The following is a 21,854-nucleotide window of genomic DNA, read 5'->3' as shown; positions in this document are numbered from 1 at the left end:
AAAGAATACACAAAGATTTAATCAACATATGCTTACAGAAAAAGCACCAAGCAAATAGGAGTTTCTTTGGAAATCACTAAAAGATACAACTTACAAGGAAAATCAAGTTATTTATCATAAAACATAGTAAAATAAAGGGATGTTGTAAATTAGCTTTTATGTCGTAACTGAACTCTGGAATCTTGCAGCTATTAATGGCTGCAAGCAGTGGCTGGATCCTTGATGGCGAAGACCATCCAATGCTAGGCAAGAACATTTCTGCATATATCCTCTCATTGCTTGTTCTCTCCAGAAGATCAATCTCGGGAGCTGGCCATTGGCTACAGTTTGCGTTTGCTGCAGCCAAAATCTCTTCTGCAAGTTGATTGACAGCATTGTTGAATACTGAAATGCAATCGCCAGGACCAGCTCCAGGTGCAACATGGGTGTTAAGCAGCTCAAGTTATGGATTCAAGTATTCCAGAAGCAATTCATGGGTCTTCACAAGAGTGACATCAGGCTGCACTGGCAAACTACTTACCAGCCACTTCAGGCCCTCACGCAGCAACAGAGGTACACAAGTCCATCCAATTTAATTTTTATCTTGCAGAAAGTAGAGATGACAAGGGGTCAGAATATAGATTAAACAAGGTAGAGATAATAAGCGGTAAGAATATAGATTGATCAAAGGTAGAGATGATTAAGGGGTCAGAATATAGATTGGCCACAGAAGATATTACCTCATCAACATGTATCATAGGTGCCCGCTCAATCGCAGAGGGAGTCCAAACTTTTACATCATTATCAATTCCACAGCTCGCGATTGCCATAGCATGAGGATGAGGCTCAATGCAATTCACAATGCACTCATCACCCTCCATGGCTCGTAGAAACTTCCCATCTCCCTTTCTCCAAATAAAGATCCGGCCACAGTCTGACCCACTGGCAACATATTCATCATTTGGCCCAATGAAAGACACACGCTTCACCGTTTCACGATTAACATGACCGACGTATGTCTGAGGTGCAGGTTGAGAAACATCATGTCCAGATGCTAGCATTGTTGATTTGCACCCTTCAATTGCTCCAATCCTAACAGATTTTTTGGGGTCAGGTCCCAGCCCTCCATCCTTAGAGAATAGGTAAATATTCTCTTCATTGTAAGATACAAGCAACTCACTCAGGTGAGAGAATGCAATCCCTGTTATTCCAACACTCTTATTGTCAACAAGATGTGGTGGGCAATAGCAGTCAGATGCGTGACTAAAATCAGATGATCCATCCCACTTGCACTTGCGAATGTCATACACACGAGCATATGCATCGCTTCCTCCAACAACAAAAAGATTTGGGTTCCTCGGATCTATTGCAAGCGCATTTAGGTGAACAAGAGATGAGTATACTGATTTAGTGGAGTTTCTGCAAAGAAATAGTTTTGAGGCTGTGTTTGTTCTGAGATCAAACTGCACAAGAAAGATTACACTTGGTTATAGATCAGTTTACAAACACCTGAAATACTGCACCTGTTTAATGGCTTACATGTTGAACAAAGCCTTCCTCACCACAGCTGTAGAAAATGTAAGGACTACCAGGCTCTATAGCCAAATTGTGAGCCCTTCCCTCATGTTCACCAAGCAATGTTGTGGACACGTCTCCAGCATCCTGTATCTTGGCAAGCCTCACCTGGAAGAGGCACAAGAGCATCACAGCTGATGAAAACTGAGACGGTGCATGCGATCAACTAAAGTTGAACAAGAAAGCAAGGAACTAACAAACCAACCTCGCCATCAGCAACACAAGTGACAATGGTCCGATCGTCTGAGCAGGGCATGAACCGTGCCTGGAACACATTGCCGCCATGTCCTGAATGAAACTCTAATTTGACGGTGCCAGTGTCCCAGTCCCACCGCCGCTAGAATAGTCGGAAGAACCACGGTAAGGGTGGAACCTCCCGCCACTGCCACCGCCCCCTCCACCACCTCAATCTGCCGCGCCGCGGGAGGAGTAGCGATTGGGCGGGCTACCCCCTAATCCGTCGCTGCTGCTGCCAGACCAGCGAGAGGGACCCCGCTGGAACCGGGCTCCAGAACGGTCTCCGCCATGGCGAGCGTGCAGTTTGACGGCGGATTGATGCGGGCAGTTGTTGGCGGATAGCTCGGGCGTTTGCGGTGGCAGTTCGCGGAGAGGTCTTGAGACAGGGGATGGCGAGCGTGCGCGTAGTGCGCGTCATGGCGGCGGGATACCCGGAGGCAGGGCGTGCGAGCGCGGGATTCCGCGGGATCCGCGAGCGCGGGATCCGCGGCAGGTGGTGGTGGGCGGCCGTGGTGGTGGGCGGCCGAGCGCGCGCCGGGGTGTGGGTGAGCGGCCGAGCGCGCGGCGTGGTTGGAGCGGCCGAGCGCGCGCGGCGGGATCCGCGGGAGGCACGTCGCGCACGCCGGGAATCGCGGCGTGGTTGGAGCGGCCGAGCGCGCGCGGAATCCGCGGATGCAGCGCGACACCGGCGGAATCGCGACGTGGCTGGGGTGCGCGGCCGAGCGTGTAGGGAGACAGGGGCGGGGGCAGTCTACATTTGGCCCTTAATAGTTAGTAGAGATACTGCAGTATTTGAGAATACTGCAGTATTCTTCCAAAACTGCAGAAAAACTTTTTCCCAAACACCCCCTAAACGTGTGCACTGCAGACGTGGCCGAAGCCACCCGGCCGGTCAACGTCGCCCATGAATGCTTAGCTTGGAGACGAGATCACCTCGCAAGGTCGGTATGGTGCATAGCTTGGAGGAGGGAGTCCGTCCGGCCGTGCATCTCTTCTCCGTATCCGACGACGACGACGACGACATGGGTTCTAACCTTAACTCCACGTCTCCACCGCACCGTACCCGTGAACGCCGGCGCCCGCCGCAAGCTGCATAAAACTTGCTAGCTTAGAAGCTAATAAACGTCCGTGCAGTGCAGGACGCGATGGTGGCGCCTCGCATCATCCAGGTGAGAGAGAAGCGCCGATTGATCGGCCGGAGCCTTTTCCTCAAGCAATGCAATGCAACCGACAGGGGCGGAAATATTGCACGTAGTATTGCCATGGATGTCTCCCTAGCTGGATTTCTGAAACATTCTGGAGCTACTAGCAGAGCTGGATTTCTCTTTGCGAGGCGCACACACACACAAACTGAGGCTGAAGTGCTGGAAATGCATGAACTTTATTATTAAAAGAAAGGGAATGAGAAAGAAAGAAAGTATTGAGAATATCTAATCTCTGCTTCTGCTGGCTAATTAAGCTGCAGCCATATACATTAATCAGTTCCGTGTTTCCAATCAGTACCCGCATCAGCATTTAACATTGGAGAAGTACTACCAGCCGAGCCAACGTCTTCATTCAGCGTTGGCTCTCGTCCAACGATATAATTCCAGGTTTGAAGTCTGCGACGGTGTGTCTCAGCTCTCGTGTTTTGATGATGATGCTAGGACACACGGCCGCCAATGGCAAGAAGAGCAGCAAGTTCGAGGACTCGGACAGCAGTCGCATGTCGAGGCCCAGCAGGTATTCGGCACCGAATCCGCATGCTCCGGTCCTATTCCTATCCGAGTTTTTCCTGCTTTGAAACTTCTTTGGTAGTACAGGGCCGTGTCTGAGCTGCCGCAGCGTCCAGCAGCGCAGCATCTGAAATCGTCGTCGTCAGCGGGCACGGAGGCAAGTGGCGGCACGCCGCGCCGCGCTCCCGGCGTGCGAGGGACGACGGCGCCGCGCAGCCCGTTGCAGGAGGCAAGGATGTTAATTGTTGTGAATTGAGATCACACGACACGACCGGTACAAACACAGGACCGTACTTGCCGATCGATGACGTCCGTTGCGTTGCCTTTGTTTTGTGCGGGTTTTTTGCAGAAGAAGCCCGCGGCCAGTGTTAGCGGTGGTGGTCCACGGGTGGCAGAGCTGGAGGCGAAGCTGGAGAAGGCGTACGGGCAGCTCCAGGGCATGCGGGAGCAGCTCGCGGCGGCCGAGAAGGCCAGGAAGGACGCGCGTGCAGCGCTCGTGGAGGCCAAGAAGCGCTTGGCCGCAAAGAAGAAGGACGACCTCGCAGATCACGGTGGCGGCAAGGAGCCAGCGTCGTCAGCACCCGAAGCTTCCGAGCGTGACAACGCGGAGAAAAGCTACGTGGCGGTAGCGCCGAGAGAGTCGGCGGTGATGAACAAGAATAGTGACGGGGAGGAGACGAGCAATGTCGTTGACGATGATTTTGGCGACAAGAAGCCAAGCCCGGAGGTCGAGACGCTGAGGGCGAAGCTGACGGCCAAGGATATGGAGGTCTACGAGCTCAGGGCGAGGCTCATGGTGATCGACACGGAGGTCGACGACCTGAGGGGCAAACTGGTGGCCAGGGGCACGGAAGTCGACGAGCTGAAGGCGGCGCTGATGTCGAGCAACGAGCTGGTCGACAAGCTGGCGGCGACCCTGCTGGTCAAGGACGCGGAAATCGCCGCTCTCGAGGCCGACAACGCCGACCTCACCAAGACGGCCGAGGAGGCTGCGGAGGCCACCGCCGCGAGGGCGCGGGAGACGGAGCACGCGCTGCGGAAGAGCGCGGAGCGGGAGGCCCGGCTCGCCGAGCGGCTGCGCGCTTCGGACCACTCCCGCGACGCGCTGGAGGCCGAGGCGCAGCGCTTGCGCGTGCAGAGCGAGCAGTGGCGCAAGGCGGCCGAGGAGGCCGCCGCGGTACTAGGCAGCGGGGGCGGCGCCGTGGACAACGGCGTCGGCGCGTACGTCGACAAGCGGCGCCGCAGGTCCGGCTCCGCCTGCGCCGGTGGGAATGGTGGCAAGGCGGCCAAGGACGGCGACGACGACGACGACGAAGGAGCCAGTGGCAAGCGCAAGGCCGGCGGCGGCGCCATGCGGGTGCTCAGCGACCTGTGGAAGAAGAAGGCGCAGAAGTGATCTCGGACGCCATCGTTCTGCGTTTTGTATTATATATGACTCGAGTTCAGTTTGCTCTTGTGTTCTCCGCTTCCGGCTTTGCGAGGATAACACCGTATCTAAAGATTTATTACAGGTTGAGGTAATAATTTACAACTGGACTATTTACGTTAGCACTAAAACCCAAAATAAGCTCCGTATCGTGTGTTCTGTGTTATTATGCGACAAGGAACATTATTGTTGTGGGGCGTTGTAGTTTGATCTAAGTTTCAAAACTCGCCATGTATGCTGTAATGAAGATAATCGAACGGTGTTAATTTGTTTCAGAAGACCGCAAGTTGGTTAGCTCTAGCCAACATATCTATGTTATAATAAAGCATCAGTTTCAACGTCATCTTTTTACAAATAACCCTCACATCAATTTCAAATTAACTTGCTGCACGTCCGTCTCCTCCGCAGAACCCTGCACGGGCCCGCTAGGTCTGACGCCCACGGACCGCAGCTTTGGCCTACGCACAACACATCGGCATGTTGACCGTGCCGAGCCAGCCCGTTAGCCATTAGTCCATCGGACCATTTGGTTAAATCAGCGTAAAATGTTAAAAAGCGGTGCAGGAGGTAGGGTTCAAACCAACGCCCTGATGGAAGAAGGGCGGGAGACACTGGGTGAAGTCGTCTAACCAGTAGAACATCATGCTCCGGTATTTTTAATATTGAATATAAATTATACATATGTATTTACGATTTTTTGTAAAACAAAAAATATAATCGTGTCGGGCCGGGACAGGACTACAGGTAGAGGCTATGACCCAAGCACGGCACGACACTCGTGTCGGGCTGGCCTAGACACTATTAAATGGATTGTGCCTTGAACCGGCCCGCCAGACACTATCCATTTAGCCATTTATACATCCGCACGATAATGATGATCATCGTCTTAGTTGCCACCACCTCGTTCGCCATCATTATTCTTTTCTCTCTCCCCTCATGCCTCCGCCTCCGCGCCACCTCATTCTTGGCAGAGGGCGTGGGAGCAGACGCCTCCTCCCCGTATCTGTCCGACACCAGCCCCAACACCAACCCACGTATTGGCTATTACACGTTCACGAGGATGTTTCACATCATGTGTGCACCATCGTTTTTGCAGTCGTCAGACGTCCCGTTCGTCTTCCCGGCCTTCCCCATGTTCTTCCTCCACAACCTGCTGCCACCGCCCACGGTCGCAGCCGTGAGCCGACCGACGCTCGTCGACGCGGATACGGGGTGAGTCAGTCTTGCTCCTAGCCTTTCTCCGTGCATGCCGTCGAGAGGACACGGTGGCACCTGCCACGCTTAGGTTATCTTGACGATGAGCAGTCTAGGTTAGAGATATGAGACAACCAAGGCCTATAGCGAGGCAACAGTCGGCATATGCTATGGAGTTGGTGGTGGTGTTGTGTCGCCTCGACGGGTTTAGGGCTAGGAAGGCACTCGCATTCTCTCTCCCTTCTCGGACAGATGCCTTGTGCAGGTGCCTCTAGGTTTGGAGCTGCTACGGCTGGGCTTTTTCTTCGCTTGTATGCACTCTCCCTATATGTATCTAGCAGTATACTACCTATGTCGCCTCCAGATGCGCGGGTACTCGCCGTGTCCTTTTCTGGCAATGAACAGGTATGTCCGCCTCTTCCCTTCCCTTCCTACTCTACGAAACCTTGGAAGTGGGGGAGGCGAGGGATGGGGGATCCTTGATTTGCTGCCTATGGTACCCGTTCGATGGCTCGACATCACCTGTCTACATGGCATTTCCCTTACCATGGTATCGACTCAGTATGCTTCTACCACTTCTATATACATGTCACTCATCCTTATGTCATTGCAAAAGTTATTATGTTGTTCCTTGGTTGTTTTAGGTGTTAGTTTTTTGTTGTGCTAAGGACTGAACATAATTTGGGTGTGTTCAAACTTTATTTATTGTCTGCACATGGTTTGTGTTCTTCTGATGATGGCTCATAGATCCTGCAAAATATGTGTTAGGATTTGGAGATTCATGTGGGCACTACCACAGGGTGCTCGTCCCTTGTGTTCTTGGCTCTTGCATGCATTAGGTCGTTTCTGAAACCACAATGATGCAATAGACTCCATGGTGTTTGAGGTTGTTGAACTGGATGAAGCAATAATGATTTGTCACTCTAACAATAAAAGGAAAGGTTATTTATTGGTTTTAAACGTTAGTAATTGCTACGAAGTAGCATAATTTGTATGGAGCGCATCCAATTTTTATTGATGTCTAACTTTAGCATCCACTCCATATTTTGATCTATATTTTTTATAAGTTTGAGTTCATGTGACTTATTTTAGAAACTTGAGTTCACAAACTTACTCTTATTTGGTCTCTATATGGTGGAATTATATCATTCTATAATCTCTGTTCGTTCAGTCAGTCGTTGTAAACTATCTTCTAATCGCTCCATTCATTGGTTGTGTTGTACCAAGACATATTGAATGGAGTAAACAACAACATCAGTTAGTCAAATCAAAAAATATCATACAGAGAGAGGACACAATCAATAAAAAATCTTGAGAACTTTTGGTGGATAGTTTACGTAGGTATTGTTTTGAGTCGTTGCAACGCACGGATAACTGACTAGTTGTTATCTATTTATTTGAAGAAGCTAGCTAGTACAAGGGAATCGCTTACAGCTAAAAGTGACAGTTTTACCCGTCCCATCGTCCGGTCTCACGACTCAGGTGTGAAGCATGTAGGTTGTGTATTTATTCCCTCTTTCTCATGTGATATGCCAGCTCGAGGAACCCACCCACCGCATCTCCCTCCTCTCGTCGGGCCGCACATAGGGCTGCAAATGGATGTCTGGAAATCTGAATTATCTGTATTCATATTCGCTAAAACTGCTAATATGGATATATGTATCCGTATTTGATTTCAATATAGATGTCAAATGGATGTATCCGAATTCGATTTATAATACTTTTCTCTATCTGATTCCATATTCGTATTCGAAAAACCCATGAAACATCTGATGTTATCCGTATCCGTGAAAAATATGTTCGATGAAACCATTTAAGACTTAATTTTATCACTAATTACTAATTACAAATGATTTTAAGTTTAATAATATACTAAAAATGAAATATACCACTTAAAATATTAAAAAGTATTTATATGATAAATAAATAAATATATCAACCTTATATTTCTAGTGATATTGAATAATAAAATTCAATAAGATTCATAAACATTCAAATATAACTCTCTACTTTATCTATATAGTGAACACATCTCATCGAAGATCCATAAACATTCAACTATAACTCTCCACTTTACAATATATAGATAATTCTCTTCATGTTTTCATTTAAGTTTTGGTACACACATTTATATAGGGCATTCATTCATTTTAAAATGGAAAATTTGTTTTTCTTGGTACATTTACTATTTTATATCAATTTTAATTTACTTGTATTTGTACAACTGTCACTTATTAAATATCATGTGTTGTTGTTTACCTTTTGTCACATGATTTGATAGTTTAAAAATATTATTTATATAGTTTTGTGGACTTGAATATGGAGGATCACGAGAGATATACTTTAATTTAAGTTTGTTTTGACTATTTATTGACTATTTATAAACCTGTACTTAAATAAAAATCCACATACATTAAATTTTAGGGTATGGTGTTTATGTTGAATTGAGTAAATATCCAAATAAGAATTCGAATTTGACTATCCATTTTGTATTCGTATTCGAAGATATTCGAATTCATATCCAAATTCAGACTAAAATATGGTAAAATGTGACATTCGAATTCGTATACATGTGTATTCGATCTGTTTCCACCCCTAGCCGCACAACCACATCCGTTGTGCCCCCACCCAATTCCTCTTCTCATCCCTCTCCTCTCTCCACCCTGACCCCCTATTAAAATTAGTAAGAGAAAATATGATATATGTAAATACTTGTGATAAAAAAGCTTATGTATCAATGATCATTAATCCTATGTTAATTAAAAGTCGCCTAGAGGGGGGTGAATAGGCGAAACCTGTAAATTATAAACTTTGAACATGAACTTCACTCGGGGTTAGGATTAGAAACAAATTATAATGCATACAGAGTGCGAAAGAGAGTTCTTCTTGCTATAAGTTGCTCAATCAATGCGGATGACTTTGGGAGCTAACTTAAAAGACTGTAAGCAAGAGAACTTAGAGAGAGAGGAGAGGAAGAATCAAATTGTAAGGTGAAGACCAACACAAATGAACACAACGATTTGTTTCCCGAGGTTCGGTTGTAATGAACTTACTCTCCATTGAGGAGGCCATGAAGGCCGGGTCTTTTTCAATCATTTCTCTCTCTCAAACGATCACTTAGACCGGATGAGTGCTTCTTCTTAATCTCAATGATCATTAAGACCTCGTAAGGATCACTACACACTTAGGTGTCTCTTGCTAACTTTACAAGTCACTAGAGAGTTTAGAAGAAGATGAAGAAAGCAAAATTAAAAGCCAAGCAACAAGAGCAACAAATGAGACACAAATCACACTCTCTCAAGTCACTAATCACTAATGATCACTTATCTTAATTATGGTGCTTGAAGAGATTGGAAGCTTTGAATGTGTCTTAGAATGGATTGCTAGCTCTTGTATTGAATGTGTATGAGTAGAAGGTTTAGATGTACTGAATGGAGGTGGTTGGGGTTGTATTTATAGCCACCAATCACTTCCTAGTCGTTGCCTCCTTCCTGTCAACCGTGCATGGTCGGCGCCCCTAGTCTGGACGGTCTGCCCTGCACATCAACGGCTGAAATCGCAACGGTCAGCAGTAACGGCTATAGTGCATTTAATGTGTTATCAGATGTCAGATAAAGCAGTCACGGACGGTTCAGCCGTGCAACCCGGACGGTCCGCGAGGACGCTAAAAATACATTTTACCGAACCCGTCACCTTCAGGTTTTTCTGGTTTTTCAACGATCGGACGATCTGCGCCTAAGGTCAGACGGTCCGTGCTTGGTCCCGAACTGTGCTCGCTTCTCCTTTGGACAGTCCGTAGTGTTAACGCGTGTTTTTGTAGTGTTTCTTTCTGAGGCTCGCCCTAGTGTCACGGACGATCTACCGCAAGGGCCTAGATGGTCCGTGCATATGTGAATTTCCAAAAAGCTTCTCCTGTCTGGAATAATCTACGGTATTCCGGACAGTCGACTTAGAATAGATGTATATGAACTTTATGCACCTGAGAAATGATCAATTAGGCAAACTAGTTAGTCCATTAGATTTGTGATGGGCGTCAAACACCAAAATCGATTATAGGAAATGGTTAAGGTCATTTCCCTTTCATTAATATCATTTTTATGTAATTGTTATCCTTTAACACTTTATTGGATAATTAAAGTCATAACACAGGGTCTTGTACTAGTGATTATCACACAGTTAAGGGTGAAAACGAAAACAGTAATTTTCGGATACCTGGAACCGTTTTTTGACACTTTACCAAAATTTAGAGCCAAACAGAAACGGTTACCAAAAATATGGAAATGAAATCGATAGAAAAATTGAAAACGGTTTGGGTATCTTTCGATCGTTTTCGTAAATTAGCATTTTTATTCGGTATTTTACGGTCGGTAACGAATTCAATATTTTTTAGAAGAAAATTTAATTTGAACTTATCTTTATAAATTCATAATAAATTTATCTTAACTTAGAAAAATATGGAACTAATTTTATTATTTTTTGAAAATTCAAATCTATCTAATGTTATATATTAACGTTATAGTTTAGAGTTGTTTGAAACTTTTATGAATCTAATTTATGTTTTCTTACCAATTACTATTACTCTTGATACATATATTGATAATTTGCACGAGAACTTGAGAAATACCAAGAGGACACCAATTATGTTAATTATGCCAAGTAGTAGGAGTACAATCAGAATGCAAGTGTCATGTCAGTATACACATGTTGTATAGTCATATGCTACTAGACTTACTATTGCTTTATTTAAATGCATGATAATGATTTTATTATTGTATTACATTGTCTTAGGGTTATTGTGACCTCCTACCTTATATTAAAATGTCTTATAAATTATTGTTTATATTAATATGGATCAAGTTATATATCTAGTTCTATGCTCCATGGTTTGATGTGTGGTATTGTTTTATGGTTTTTGATGGTTATTCATGTATTTTTAATCGGATAGTCTCATTTTAAGATATTGTGTTATGATTTCTAATTATATGTATGCACTGATATTGATATATTGCTTTAATACTTTGCGAGATATCATTGATCTTTTAGAAATTTGTGAATATTTATATAATAATAATTTTTATGTGGATGTACGACTTGAGTGAATTTTTGAAGTTATTGAAGGTATATGTTACATTTTTTACCGATCGTATGTTAGATTTCGACCTTAACCAGTGTATTTTCCGTACCGAAGTTTCGTTTTTTATGTTTCTGAATTATCAGTGTTGTTTTAGTTTCCGGTGTTATCGTTTTCGATTTTATTTCCAAAGAAAAATATAAAAACGAAAATGGTTTCAGTGTTTACCGACCATTTCCACCCTTCCCCTTGCACACAACAAACAGGTCTCTAGCCAACAGAAAATGGTTTCGGTGAAAGTTGGCGTTGATAAACGAAAAAGAAAAAGAAAAAACAGATGCAGGCCGAGCCCATCAACCATCCTTTGGAGTCCGCTACTGAGCCCAGATCCTCTGCGAGCCGCAGTCCACCCTCATCGTCTCTCCTCCTGCAGCACATACATACCCAACCAGGCAACCACACAATTGTCTGAATAGAGGGCGACAGAGTTCATGATTTCAGCCAATTTTCACCGAAATTCGTTTCTACTAATTCACGAGAACCAATAAAAGGCCAAACGAGCCTATATGGTCTATGTATCTATGCACACGTAAAAAAAACTGGTGGTTCAAGCCTAAGCGAAAGAAATTTTATTTTTCTCTGCTCCTCATCCCCTGCCGCCACCGCCACATCTTAAACATGTTTGGGACGTCTTTTTCCTAAAAAGTTTTTAAAATTGAATTCTTGGATAATCTAGCTACTATGAGAAACTGAATATTATGAGACATGCGTGTAGGGATGGTAACAGATTAGATTCAGATCGAATATTTCAAATATCTGCTCGCAACCACATCTGCGGTTGCAACCAATATCCACCCACGATCATACCCGCGGTAGCAATTTATATCCACACTCGTACCCATCAGATTTCGGATATTCGTCAGATATGACACACACCATCATTTTTCAAAAAATTAATAGTGTAATTAATCAAACTTCTTCCTAATTCACCATCACACACAATTAAAAACTTAGCAAAAGAATTATTATAGGCATGCGAGCTATGGCGAGGGGCTTTGAAGCTTAGAAGGGGCAGCCACTGACTATGTTGTGTGGCCCATGGGACTTGGAAGAGGGTATAGATGTCCAAATGGGCCACCCGGCACGGACCCGGTCCGAACCCGTTTTGGCCCGGTACGAATAGGGCCGGGTCAGGCATGGCCCGTTAATGCTTCGAGCCGGGTCGTGCTAGCCCACGTGCCTAGGAACATGCTCAAACCCGACACGCACAGGGATAAATCGTGTCGGGCCGGCCCGTTCGCCCGGTGGGACTCAACGTACCGGACCGGCCACTGCTCCGGACCAACAGTACAGCATATATAAATACATACATTTAACAGAATTAATCATATAAACAGTATACTAAAGTGATCATATAAACAGTATACTAAAGTGAGTTCAGATGTTGTAAACTAAATCTAAAAAACATAACAGACAACAACTAAATTAAACAGCTAACAACTAAATTAAACAGACAACAACTAAATTAAACAAACGCAGTTCCTGCGCCCTGCGGCCAGAGCTTTGGAGTTTGGAAGCAGCTTGGAAGCAGACAACAACTAAATTAAACAAACAGCTAACAACTAAATTAAGCTAACGACAGAGAGGAGCGTTGGAGTTTGGAAGCAGTTCCTGTGGCCGGAGCTTAAGCCTGTGGAGTTCCTGCGACCGGAGCGTTGGAGCTTAAGCAGTTCCTGCAGCCGGAGCAGAGGGTTGGGGACTCGGGGATAGCTGGATAGGGTATTAGGGTTCGCGTCTGTGGACTCGGCGGCGCTTAAGTCTGTTCGGGCCGCCGGGAAATTGGGACTGCGCCAATGTGGATTGTGGCCTGCGCTAGACATGTGAATTTATGTTGTCAATTACGCGGGCCGCCGTCGTGCCAACCCATATATCGTGTCGGGCCAGGCCAAAGCACGCGGGGCGCCGTAGCTGCCCATACCCGGCATGCTAAACGGGTCGTGCCAGCCCAGGCCCGTAACTGACCGTGTCAGGCCGTGTTTGGACCAGGCTAAATTCGTGTCGTGCCACGGGCCAAACGGGCGGCCCGCACTGTTTGGACATCTATAGAAGAGGGCATTGGGGCAGAGCGCGGTAAGCCAGCAAGAAGGGCGGTCAAAACGGTGGAGAATTGGGAGCGTTAGGCATTAGGTTCATGGAGCTAGGGTTTGCTTTATTGTGTAATATGGGCTAGGCAAAAAAAGCTAATGATCGATTTCGGATATCCAACGATAACCCACGGGTGGAAGGTAATATCTTAATTCGTGCCCGCCCAACTTTAGATCGGATACAAGTTTTACCCATGGGTCAAAAATTGTATCAATACCCGGCTTCGTTGGATCGGATATTCAATGGATATGCGAATGCACGGGTCAAATTACCATCCCTACCCGCGTGTGAAGAAAGATGAAGATGTCTGTGCGATTTAGGGTTTAGAAAGCGGTAGATTCCTCCCTCTGCGACAACTCGGAGGATTTTGCATTCACATTAATTTGAATCAATTCCTACCAGCGGACTGAGAAGTGAAACGTTAGGTTGCCATAAGCCGACTATGACGACTAAAATCTATCTAGAAGCCGAAACAAATATGCTCGTTGCTTGCTCTCGATCTCCTACTACTCGTTTGTTCGGGCCGATCTCTGGCCCTTTGTTGTGCGAGAGAAAAAAATCGATTTTTGAGACTCCAAACAATGTGTATTATTTTTTTTACCGGGATTGTACTTTATATTTTTGTCATTCGTAACATTGACTTCGCAAAAATAGAACTCAAAACATGTCACTAATATGTCAGCACTAGTCATTACCAACACTTAGAGGCATGCTCTATAGTGTATAGTATGACAACTATCGTCGAACCAGTCTGACACGCCCATTTCCTCTCTGGAGCCTCTCTACGTAACCGTCGGAGTTCGGACCCTATCCGAGATAGTCCAACGGTCGCTAACCAACAGGTTCAACGCCTCTTGTCGGTGTGAATAGTAGAATTGTTCGGTCTGATGCCCTTCTTCACTTGTGCTAACGCTTGGGGTTCAATGATTCCTCTTTTTCTGTTGGTTTAAGGTTGGCTCGTAGAATACAGTCCGACGCTCCCTTGGGTTCGTTCTTCAATGCCCTACAAGCCCTCTCTTCATGATCTTTGTGTCCACCTTGGTTCTATCATGCGTCTTGAACTCTTGCATATCTCTGTAGATCTACAGTGAGTTCTCCAATGTCTTTTTTGAGTTGTTGATCCTTCGGATCACCCGTTTGTCTTCGTCTAAGTTGACGTTGCATTCTTTAAACTATGTCTACTGGTAGTTTAGATATCCATATAGATGACCAAACACCAAAACTCAACTGCTAAATAGGCATCGCGGTCTGTTTTTCTTGGGCATCGTCCGCCCATAAAAACCAGCGGATTTTCATTGTTTAATCTGCAAGAGCTAGTTGGCGACGGAAATCAGCTAATGTCGATGGCAATTAGCTAATTTATTATGTACTAGTTTTAGTGCGTGTTTGTCCGTGAAAACCAGTTAGGTTACAAGTGTGAGATGAGAGGAAGAGAAAGAAAAAAGTTAGGAGGTTAACGGGTGGGCAGCCACCTATGTCTCATTTTTTTATGTCCCAAAACCAAACAGAAAGAAAAATATCATCCCATCACCTCTCAACCAAACAACAACAAATAGAGTTGTGGCGGGTCAGAAAACTCGGACTAAAGATCTGTTTGGTTGGTGTTCTCAAATTTTGTCTGGTCCAGACATGTATTCTAGACGTCCGAGTTCTCATGCATATGGTCCGATTTTGTTGCACATATCGAGGACAGGGCAATAACCAAACAGACCCTGGATCATCCCATCAAACCAGGCCGGCATAGGGACGAAGGACCGTGTCTGCGAAGACCTTAAAAAAACGCTAGCACGAATGCGATGGCGATGCAGATGGACGATTTGCTTAGATCGATGCATGTCACTGCATCTCTCATGAGAGAACTGTTTTTTTTTCTCTCTCTCTCTCTCGAGGATGATCTCACCGTATCACTACTCATGTCGTAGACATGGATCTTTGCTGCAGAAGAAGTCTCTATGACCATGATGACCCAGAATATTTTTAGCCAGTGTTATTAGGATACAGCAGGCTTTTAAGATAAGCCTGCAGGTTTATGTCCACGCAGTATGGTGTGGCCGGCACTGGAAAAAGCGTGCAGATTTTATTCGGGCACCACCACCGGAGAGCCAGCAGTCTTATGTCGGATTATTATGAATCCACAGGAGCATCATGCATGGCAGTGGCAGCTAAGCCACTTTGTGGTATCCAAAGACGCAAGGATCTTAGTGATGATGCAGGGATTGTAGGTAACCTTGCCTTTTGAAGGCTCAAGTTGCCTTTAAGAACTAGAGATGTTCATTTGGCCATTAAATAAGGAGTATATCCTTCCTTATCAAGGGTAACCTAATCCGGAGGAGGGGGTACCGGCAGACAATGGTGGGAGATAAAAACCAAGAACAGCATCAGCATGTGCCGTGAGCAGAGAGCACTGTCCGTGTCTTCAGAATGCAGAAACAAACCAAAAAAGAAAATAGAGGATGACCCCCCCACAAAAACACACACACATGGCACCAGACGACGTTCGTTCGTTCGTTCGTTCAAGGGTACACCTCGATGATGGAGCGGACGCCGAGGACCGGCGTGACTCTGTAGTCGGTGAACCCGGCCTCGACGAAGATCCGCTTCCACTCCTGCTCGTCCCGCTCCATGCCGTTGACGACCATGATGTAGAGGTCGAACAGGGCCTGCATCTCCCTGTGCCTCGGGTCCGCCGGCCCAGCCCCGACCACCATGTCGATGATTATCACCTTCCCTCCTCCTTCCCTCGGAGGGATGGCCTTCCTGCAGTTCCTCAGTATCTTCACGCACTCCTCGTGGCCCCAGTCATGCAGAACCCACTGAAATCAAATAGCCACTGTTTACATCTGACAACTCCACTCTTTTCTGCATCAGCATGTGTTTTTTGCTTTCTATATATGCACTTGCCACTAACGCAATCACAAAAGAAAGCTACGGGTACCATTGTGAGTTGTGACAGCTTGTTTAAAAAGCAAGTGCATGGCTACTTAATTGCTCCATTTACAAGTATATGGTGCGGTACAACCACTTCAGTTTCAGACACACATTAACTGTCTGATTGGTTAGTCGTACTGTCTCGTCCTGCGTCACTGCGCGCATTGATTTTATTTAAGTCTTTGTTTGGTTGCCTGTATATTTGAAGCGTGAGCCACACGAGTGGATGTAAAATAATTTATTTTAAGACTGTTTTACTGCATCTGCTCATGAGTTAAAAACTTCAGTTTCTAACCAGTCTGGATGGCACGAGCCTGGTCTGTGACGCCCAGTCAACCAATAAAGCAGTAAGTTACTTTCTATAAGAAAATGATGTGGCGTGATGCACGTGCCCCGGGAAAGTAGTATATATCGTTATCAGCATCTTACATGAAAAAAAGGGGGCCTGGTTCGTTTGTCTCTGTCGTCATGTTATTTTCCCCCGACAGAATGTATTCAACTTTAGTGCTAATTAATTTGGGAACCTCAATTTTTCAAGTCATTTTCATTTTCCTCTTTATCAAGACAATGTTGACATCCAACAGTGAAGCGCTCTAGTTTATCAAGATTTTTTTTCATTCAGCTGTTAATAGACTAAAGCTTCGTTCCTCTGTTCTAAAATATACTTCCTCATTTTTAAAATAGTAGTCGTTTTGACTCTTGGTTTTTACGTCTATATTCAAATAGATAAAGATGAACTTAGACATATATATAAATCATATATATATATATATATATATATATATATATATATATATATATATATATATATATATATATATATATATATATATATATATATATATATATATAAAAGTGTGTTATATGAACCTAAAACGAATTTTAATTTGAGAAAATGCAATATATATATATATATATATATATGCTATGTCTAGCGAAGTCAATATGGTTTATAATTTTAAAAAATATTTTATATTACAATCTACAACAAGTACAAGGTACTGCAAACATACAGTGCAACAGGAGAGATGGCTTTAATTACCTTGAGGAACATGGCATCTGCCGGCGGTACAGACTCGAACATGTCGCCGCCGATGTAGCTCACTTGAGTGTCACTGGGAGCCTTGGCAACGACGTGGTCGAGGTCTAGCACGCTGCACTTGACGCCCGGGAACGCCAGCGAGATGGCCTGCGCGGCCGCGCCGAGACCTCCGCCGACGTCGACCAGGGAGCTTATCCCCTGGAAGACGTGCGCGCACTCCTTGCTGGCGATGTCCATGATGAAGTGGCTGTCCGAGAGCATCCCGTCGTTGAGGAGCGCGTTGAAGGCCGCGTCACCGTTGGCGTGCTCCCAGATGGTCTGGCCGTGCGCGTGCTCGAAGATGCACGGGCCGGGAAGCTCGCGCTGGAGCCATTTGCCGAGCTCGAAGAAGGGCGTGACGAGGGCCGGGTCGACGACAAAGGCGGCGAGCGGGACGTGGCTGCGGCGCGGGCCGACCAGGAGGGCGGACACTGCTGTGAGCTTGTAGACAGGCTCACTGTCACTGGCACTGCTGCTGTCGTCACCCAACGGCGATGGGTGCTGGACGCTGAACACGCCCGTGGTGGCGAGCACGCGCATGAGGCGACGCAGGTGGAGGGTCTTGGACGGGTGGAGCGTGACCCTGTCAACTATCTGCGGCAGCGTGGCGCTGCCGCCGTGGTGGTAGATGGCGTCGGCGAGGCCAAGGTCCAAGGCGGACTTGAGTGCCATGGATTTGATGTAGGCGAAGGTGCTGTGCCATAGCTCAACCTGTGCGTCGAGCAAGTCCTGGTTGGTGATGCCGGCGAGTGCCATGGTGAAGTCAAGTGGTGTGGTAGCTACTGTCGAGCTTTGCTTCTACGAGAGGTGGGAATGGAGACACAAGTAACGCGCAGCGTCATGTGTATATATACTAGTTCAAGAGATTACTATAACTCCCTGATACGTGATTTAATATAGATTTATGATAAATATAATCATAAATTATAGTAGTATATGTTATAAAAGCATGATGATGGGCGCCGACACAAATAAAGCTGATTCCATCGGTTACCGTTCAGCAACTCCAGTAGTTCTCTAAAAGACTTTCTAAATCAATAATTTAGGTAGTTAACATGAAAACTATTCTCCAACAGTTCTCTAAATGAACTTTCTAAATTTAACAACTTGTCATCTAACCTCATTTTCTCTCTACATTTGGCAACCATTTAACAACTCACTAAACAAAAATGTTGACTGCATTATATAGTTTTTGTGACTTATTTTTTATGTGGATAAATACAAAACAAAATTACAACCTATATTTAGAGAACTATTGGAGAACTCATATTTTTTTACTCCAAAAGTCATTTAGCAACTTCTTAAATCTATGATTTAGAGAGCTAAAATTTACATAACTATTGGACCACCTTCACTACTATTCTCCTCAGCTATTCGAGCCGCTTCTATAGCTAGTGCTGAGGAGAATAAAATGCTATTGAGGGGACATTGGGCACATGACCTTGGATAGTGAGGCAACCTTTGCACATTTAAGATACCCTGATCGGTGAGAATCGCGAGAGAGGGCATGTACAACCTAGATATAGATACTAGGTTACGTTTCTTCGAGCACTAGATGTATATAGAAAACTTCTTCATACAACCCAAAAAACCATCAAGATAAGGCTCATTTATGTGGGTTGTATGGGTGGAACTGTATCCATACTTAAAGAACCATGCTAGAGACGTTACTTCACCAAGATACGTCTTCTGTGTTTTTTTTTCATTTACTCTCTTGATACCCCTTAAGATACACTTTAGGTGGGTTGTATATGCCCTAAGGCTATAACTAGCAGATTGTGCATATAAACGTACAAAACACACTATATGATACAACTCTGAGCACCTAAATCATAATACAGTCAAAACACAATATGTATATAGAGTCGTATAGAGACGGACTCTTCGCAAAGAGTTTGTCTCTTGATTTTTTTTTACTTAGCTCCCTAAAGACTCCTCAAAAGACACCTCATTTAGGTGGGTTGTACATATATCCTAAGGCTATAACGAGTGGATTATGCGTATAAATGTACAAAAACACTTTTTTACACCATAAACTACAGTATTTACATAGTAGAATTTGAAACAGAAGATGAGACAAGATGAGTAAGTCTACTAAAGATACCCTAAGATCCAAGTCACAAATCTCACGCTTTGGTTATTCTGCTTTTTTTAGATTCAAGATGTTGGGCATGCACTTTTAGATTCGATTTGGGTCTATATTATGCTTGAGGACCTTGAAACTTTGAACGAAACCAAGTTACTTCCAAAAGATTGCCACCTCATAGGAGGACATGTTTTAAAAAAAATAAAAGTGGAAGATAAGATCGTAGTGTAAAACAAAGCTAGATTAGTAGCCCAACATTTTTACTGAAAGAGTGGATGGATTATAATGAGACCTTGGACCCTGTAGTCCATTTAGAAGCTATTAGAATTATTTTAGCATTTGCGGTATCAAAAGGCTTCAAACTTTTTTACAAATGGATGTTAAGAATGTTTTCTTGAATGACTACATATAAAAGAAAGTGTACGTGAGGCAACATCTGGTTTTGAAAATTCCAAATTTTCAAGTCATATTTTCAAACTCCAAAAATCTTTTATAGTTTAAAATAGGGCCCTTGAGTTTGGTATGCCTATTTGAAACAATTCTTCGTGCAAATGGTTTCAAAAGGGGTTGGGTAACAAAACATTATTAATCATCAAGCATGTAAACGATACTCTATTGGTCCAAATTGTGTCTTGGATTCTTGCATGTTGTTGTATATCCTAATGAATCTTGTATTGTATTTCTTGAGGTGCTCCTCATCTTGATCATCATTTTAGCTTTGTACAAGCCTATTGTCGGGTACCGTAATTAGGGGTACCCCCAATACTCCTTAACATTGCTGGAAAACATCTTTAGAATAAACCGTAAAGACTGATAAGCACGGTTCGAGTCAAGGCCTCGTCAGCCAAGGGACGCGACCTCGTCTCGCCCGAGCCCGGCCTCGGGCAAGAACAGTAGTCCTGGACGGATTCACGCCTCGCCCGAGGACCTCCTCAGGTAGTAGACGCACCCCCGGCTCGCCCGAGGCCAAGCTCGAGCAAACTTTGTCGTACAACAACCTCGGCCAAATCGCCTTACTAACCGACCGTATCGCATGCGCATTTAATGCGGGAATCGCCTAACACCTTATCCTGACATGCGCACCTCAGTCGGCAAGGTCGAAATGACCGCAGTCACTTCGCCCCTTTACTGATCATTCTGACAGGAAAAAAGGACACTATTCACCCCGTTCCGACTACTGTGCCAACCACTAGGGTAAAACTAACGACAATAAGTCACGACCTCCCCCGAGTTCAGCCTCGGGCGCAACAGGGAGCTCCGCCTCGCCCGACCTCAGGCCTCAGCCTCAGCCTCGGCCTCGGGAGAAGGTCTCCGCCTCGCCCGACCCCAGGCCTCGGCCTCAGCCTCAGGAGAAGCCTCCGCCTCGCCCGACCTCGACCTCGGCCTCGGACCGACTGTGCCACAGGGGATACATCATTACCCTACCCCTAGCTAGCTGCCTCAGGCTACGAAGGAACAAGACCGGTGTCCCATCTAGATTACTCTGGCAACAGGTAATGATGGTTTCATGCATGCGTCCATGGCGTCGATTGTTCTCAACTCCCTACGAAGGCAAAGAAACGTCAGCAGGACCCCAGGCCGCACCGCCAGCTGCGCTTCTACAGGGCTCAAGTACTTCTCCGCCGGACACATTAGCACATAGCTACACCCCCATGTACAGCTGGACCATCTCCTTGTATCTATAAAAGGGATGTCCAGGGCCTTCCCAAAGGAGGCAGGCAGAGAAGGGGAGAAAACACAGAGAAGGCTAACTCAGACGGCTCACCTCAAGGGCTCTCTCTCTCTCTCTCTCTCAGCTTGTAACCCCTACTACGAGCATCCTGGTGCAAGATAAAATAAGCCTCATCCTCCCTCTCGTGTTTCATCTTGCATCAACCCATCTGGGCAGGGACATGCAGTGTCAAATTCACTGGTCGATCGAGGGTCCACGCGGGTCTGAAACGCCGACAGTTGGCGCGCTAGGTAGGGGGCTGCTGCGTGTTGACAAATACTTTCCTGTTAAGTTCCAGATGGACAATCTTCGGTAGCCTCTTCAGCCCGAGACGGTGCTCCGCTTCGTGAGTCCCGAGTTCATGTCCCGCGACGGCAGCTACGACATGGTACTCCTCCCCCCCCCCCCCCCCCGCAGCACGACAACAACGACGGTCGTCGGCTCGCCCAGCGGAGGCGAACTCGACGACGACATCTCCCCGCGGCAGAAGAGGAACATCCGAGTTTGCCCCGCCACCCTCCTCGCCGGAGGAGGAGGAGACGGAGAAACCGTGGCCAGGCACGAAGCAGCACCTCATCGGCTGTCAGACCGGAGCGAGTCGACGGCGCCGGCACCCCTGCGAGGGACATGTCGGGTGTTGTCCTCGCACCTGAGACAACGACGGGTGTCGCTTCCCAGCAACGTGCCAACCCCAGGCGGACTGATG

General features: G+C 45.8%; 3 protein-coding genes across 3 annotated transcripts; 1 reads left to right on the top strand and 2 right to left on the bottom strand.

Annotated features, from left to right (window-relative positions):
* Window positions 1-561: 561 nt before the first annotated feature.
* Window positions 562-2,815, bottom strand: LOC103637246 (DDB1- and CUL4-associated factor 8). Its single transcript, XM_008659479.2, has 5 exons — window positions 2,725-2,815; window positions 2,046-2,542; window positions 1,760-1,891; window positions 1,519-1,662; window positions 562-1,442 (listed from the first exon to the last, which is right to left on the bottom strand). The coding sequence occupies exons 1-5, from the start codon at window positions 2,813-2,815 to the stop codon at window positions 579-581; spliced, it is 1,728 nt and encodes a 575-aa protein (XP_008657701.2). The 3' UTR covers window positions 562-578.
* Window positions 2,816-3,260: 445 nt separating this feature from the next.
* On the top strand, window positions 3,261-5,273 carry LOC103635839 (interactor of constitutive active ROPs 4). Its single transcript, XM_020543104.3, has 2 exons — window positions 3,261-3,513; window positions 3,594-5,273. The coding sequence occupies exon 2, from the start codon at window positions 3,811-3,813 to the stop codon at window positions 4,900-4,902; it is 1,092 nt and encodes a 363-aa protein (XP_020398693.2). The 5' UTR covers window positions 3,261-3,513; window positions 3,594-3,810; the 3' UTR covers window positions 4,903-5,273.
* A 10,285-nt stretch (window positions 5,274-15,558) lies between these two features.
* Window positions 15,559-18,192, bottom strand: LOC103635837 (O-methyltransferase ZRP4-like). The gene is made up of 2 exons (XM_008658215.3): window positions 17,313-18,192; window positions 15,559-16,155 (listed from the first exon to the last, which is right to left on the bottom strand). The coding sequence occupies exons 1-2, from the start codon at window positions 18,105-18,107 to the stop codon at window positions 15,856-15,858; spliced, it is 1,095 nt and encodes a 364-aa protein (XP_008656437.1). The 5' UTR covers window positions 18,108-18,192; the 3' UTR covers window positions 15,559-15,855.
* Between the last annotated feature and the right edge of the window lie 3,662 nt (window positions 18,193-21,854).

The sequence above is a fragment of the Zea mays genome, chromosome 8 (assembly GCF_902167145.1).
Source record: "Zea mays cultivar B73 chromosome 8, Zm-B73-REFERENCE-NAM-5.0, whole genome shotgun sequence".
NCBI classification, from domain to species: domain Eukaryota; kingdom Viridiplantae; phylum Streptophyta; class Magnoliopsida; order Poales; family Poaceae; genus Zea; species Zea mays.
Note: the sequence above shows the minus strand (reverse complement) of the source record. Positions and strands in the feature narration are given on the sequence as shown.

Excerpts from the sequence above, each read along its gene's own strand:
- LOC103635839 (XM_020543104.3), top strand. The coding sequence starts at position 3,811 with ATGACGTCCGTTGCGTTGCCTTTGTTTTGTGCGGGTTTTTTGCAGAAG.
- LOC103637246 (XM_008659479.2), bottom strand. The coding sequence starts at position 2,815 with ATGTCGTCGTCGTCGTCGTCGGATACGGAGAAGAGATGCACGGCCGGA. Across the intron at positions 2,543-2,724 it reads CACCATACCGACCTTGCGAG|ACTGCCCCCGCCCCTGTCTC; the intron begins GTGATCTCGTCT and ends GGCCAAATGTAG. Across the intron at positions 1,892-2,045 it reads TGGAGCCCGGTTCCAGCGGG|CGGCGGTGGGACTGGGACAC; the intron begins GTCCCTCTCGCT and ends CGACTATTCTAG.
- LOC103635837 (XM_008658215.3), bottom strand. The coding sequence starts at position 18,107 with ATGGCACTCGCCGGCATCACCAACCAGGACTTGCTCGACGCACAGGTT. Across the intron at positions 16,156-17,312 it reads CAGATGCCATGTTCCTCAAG|TGGGTTCTGCATGACTGGGG; the intron begins GTAATTAAAGCC and ends ATTTGATTTCAG.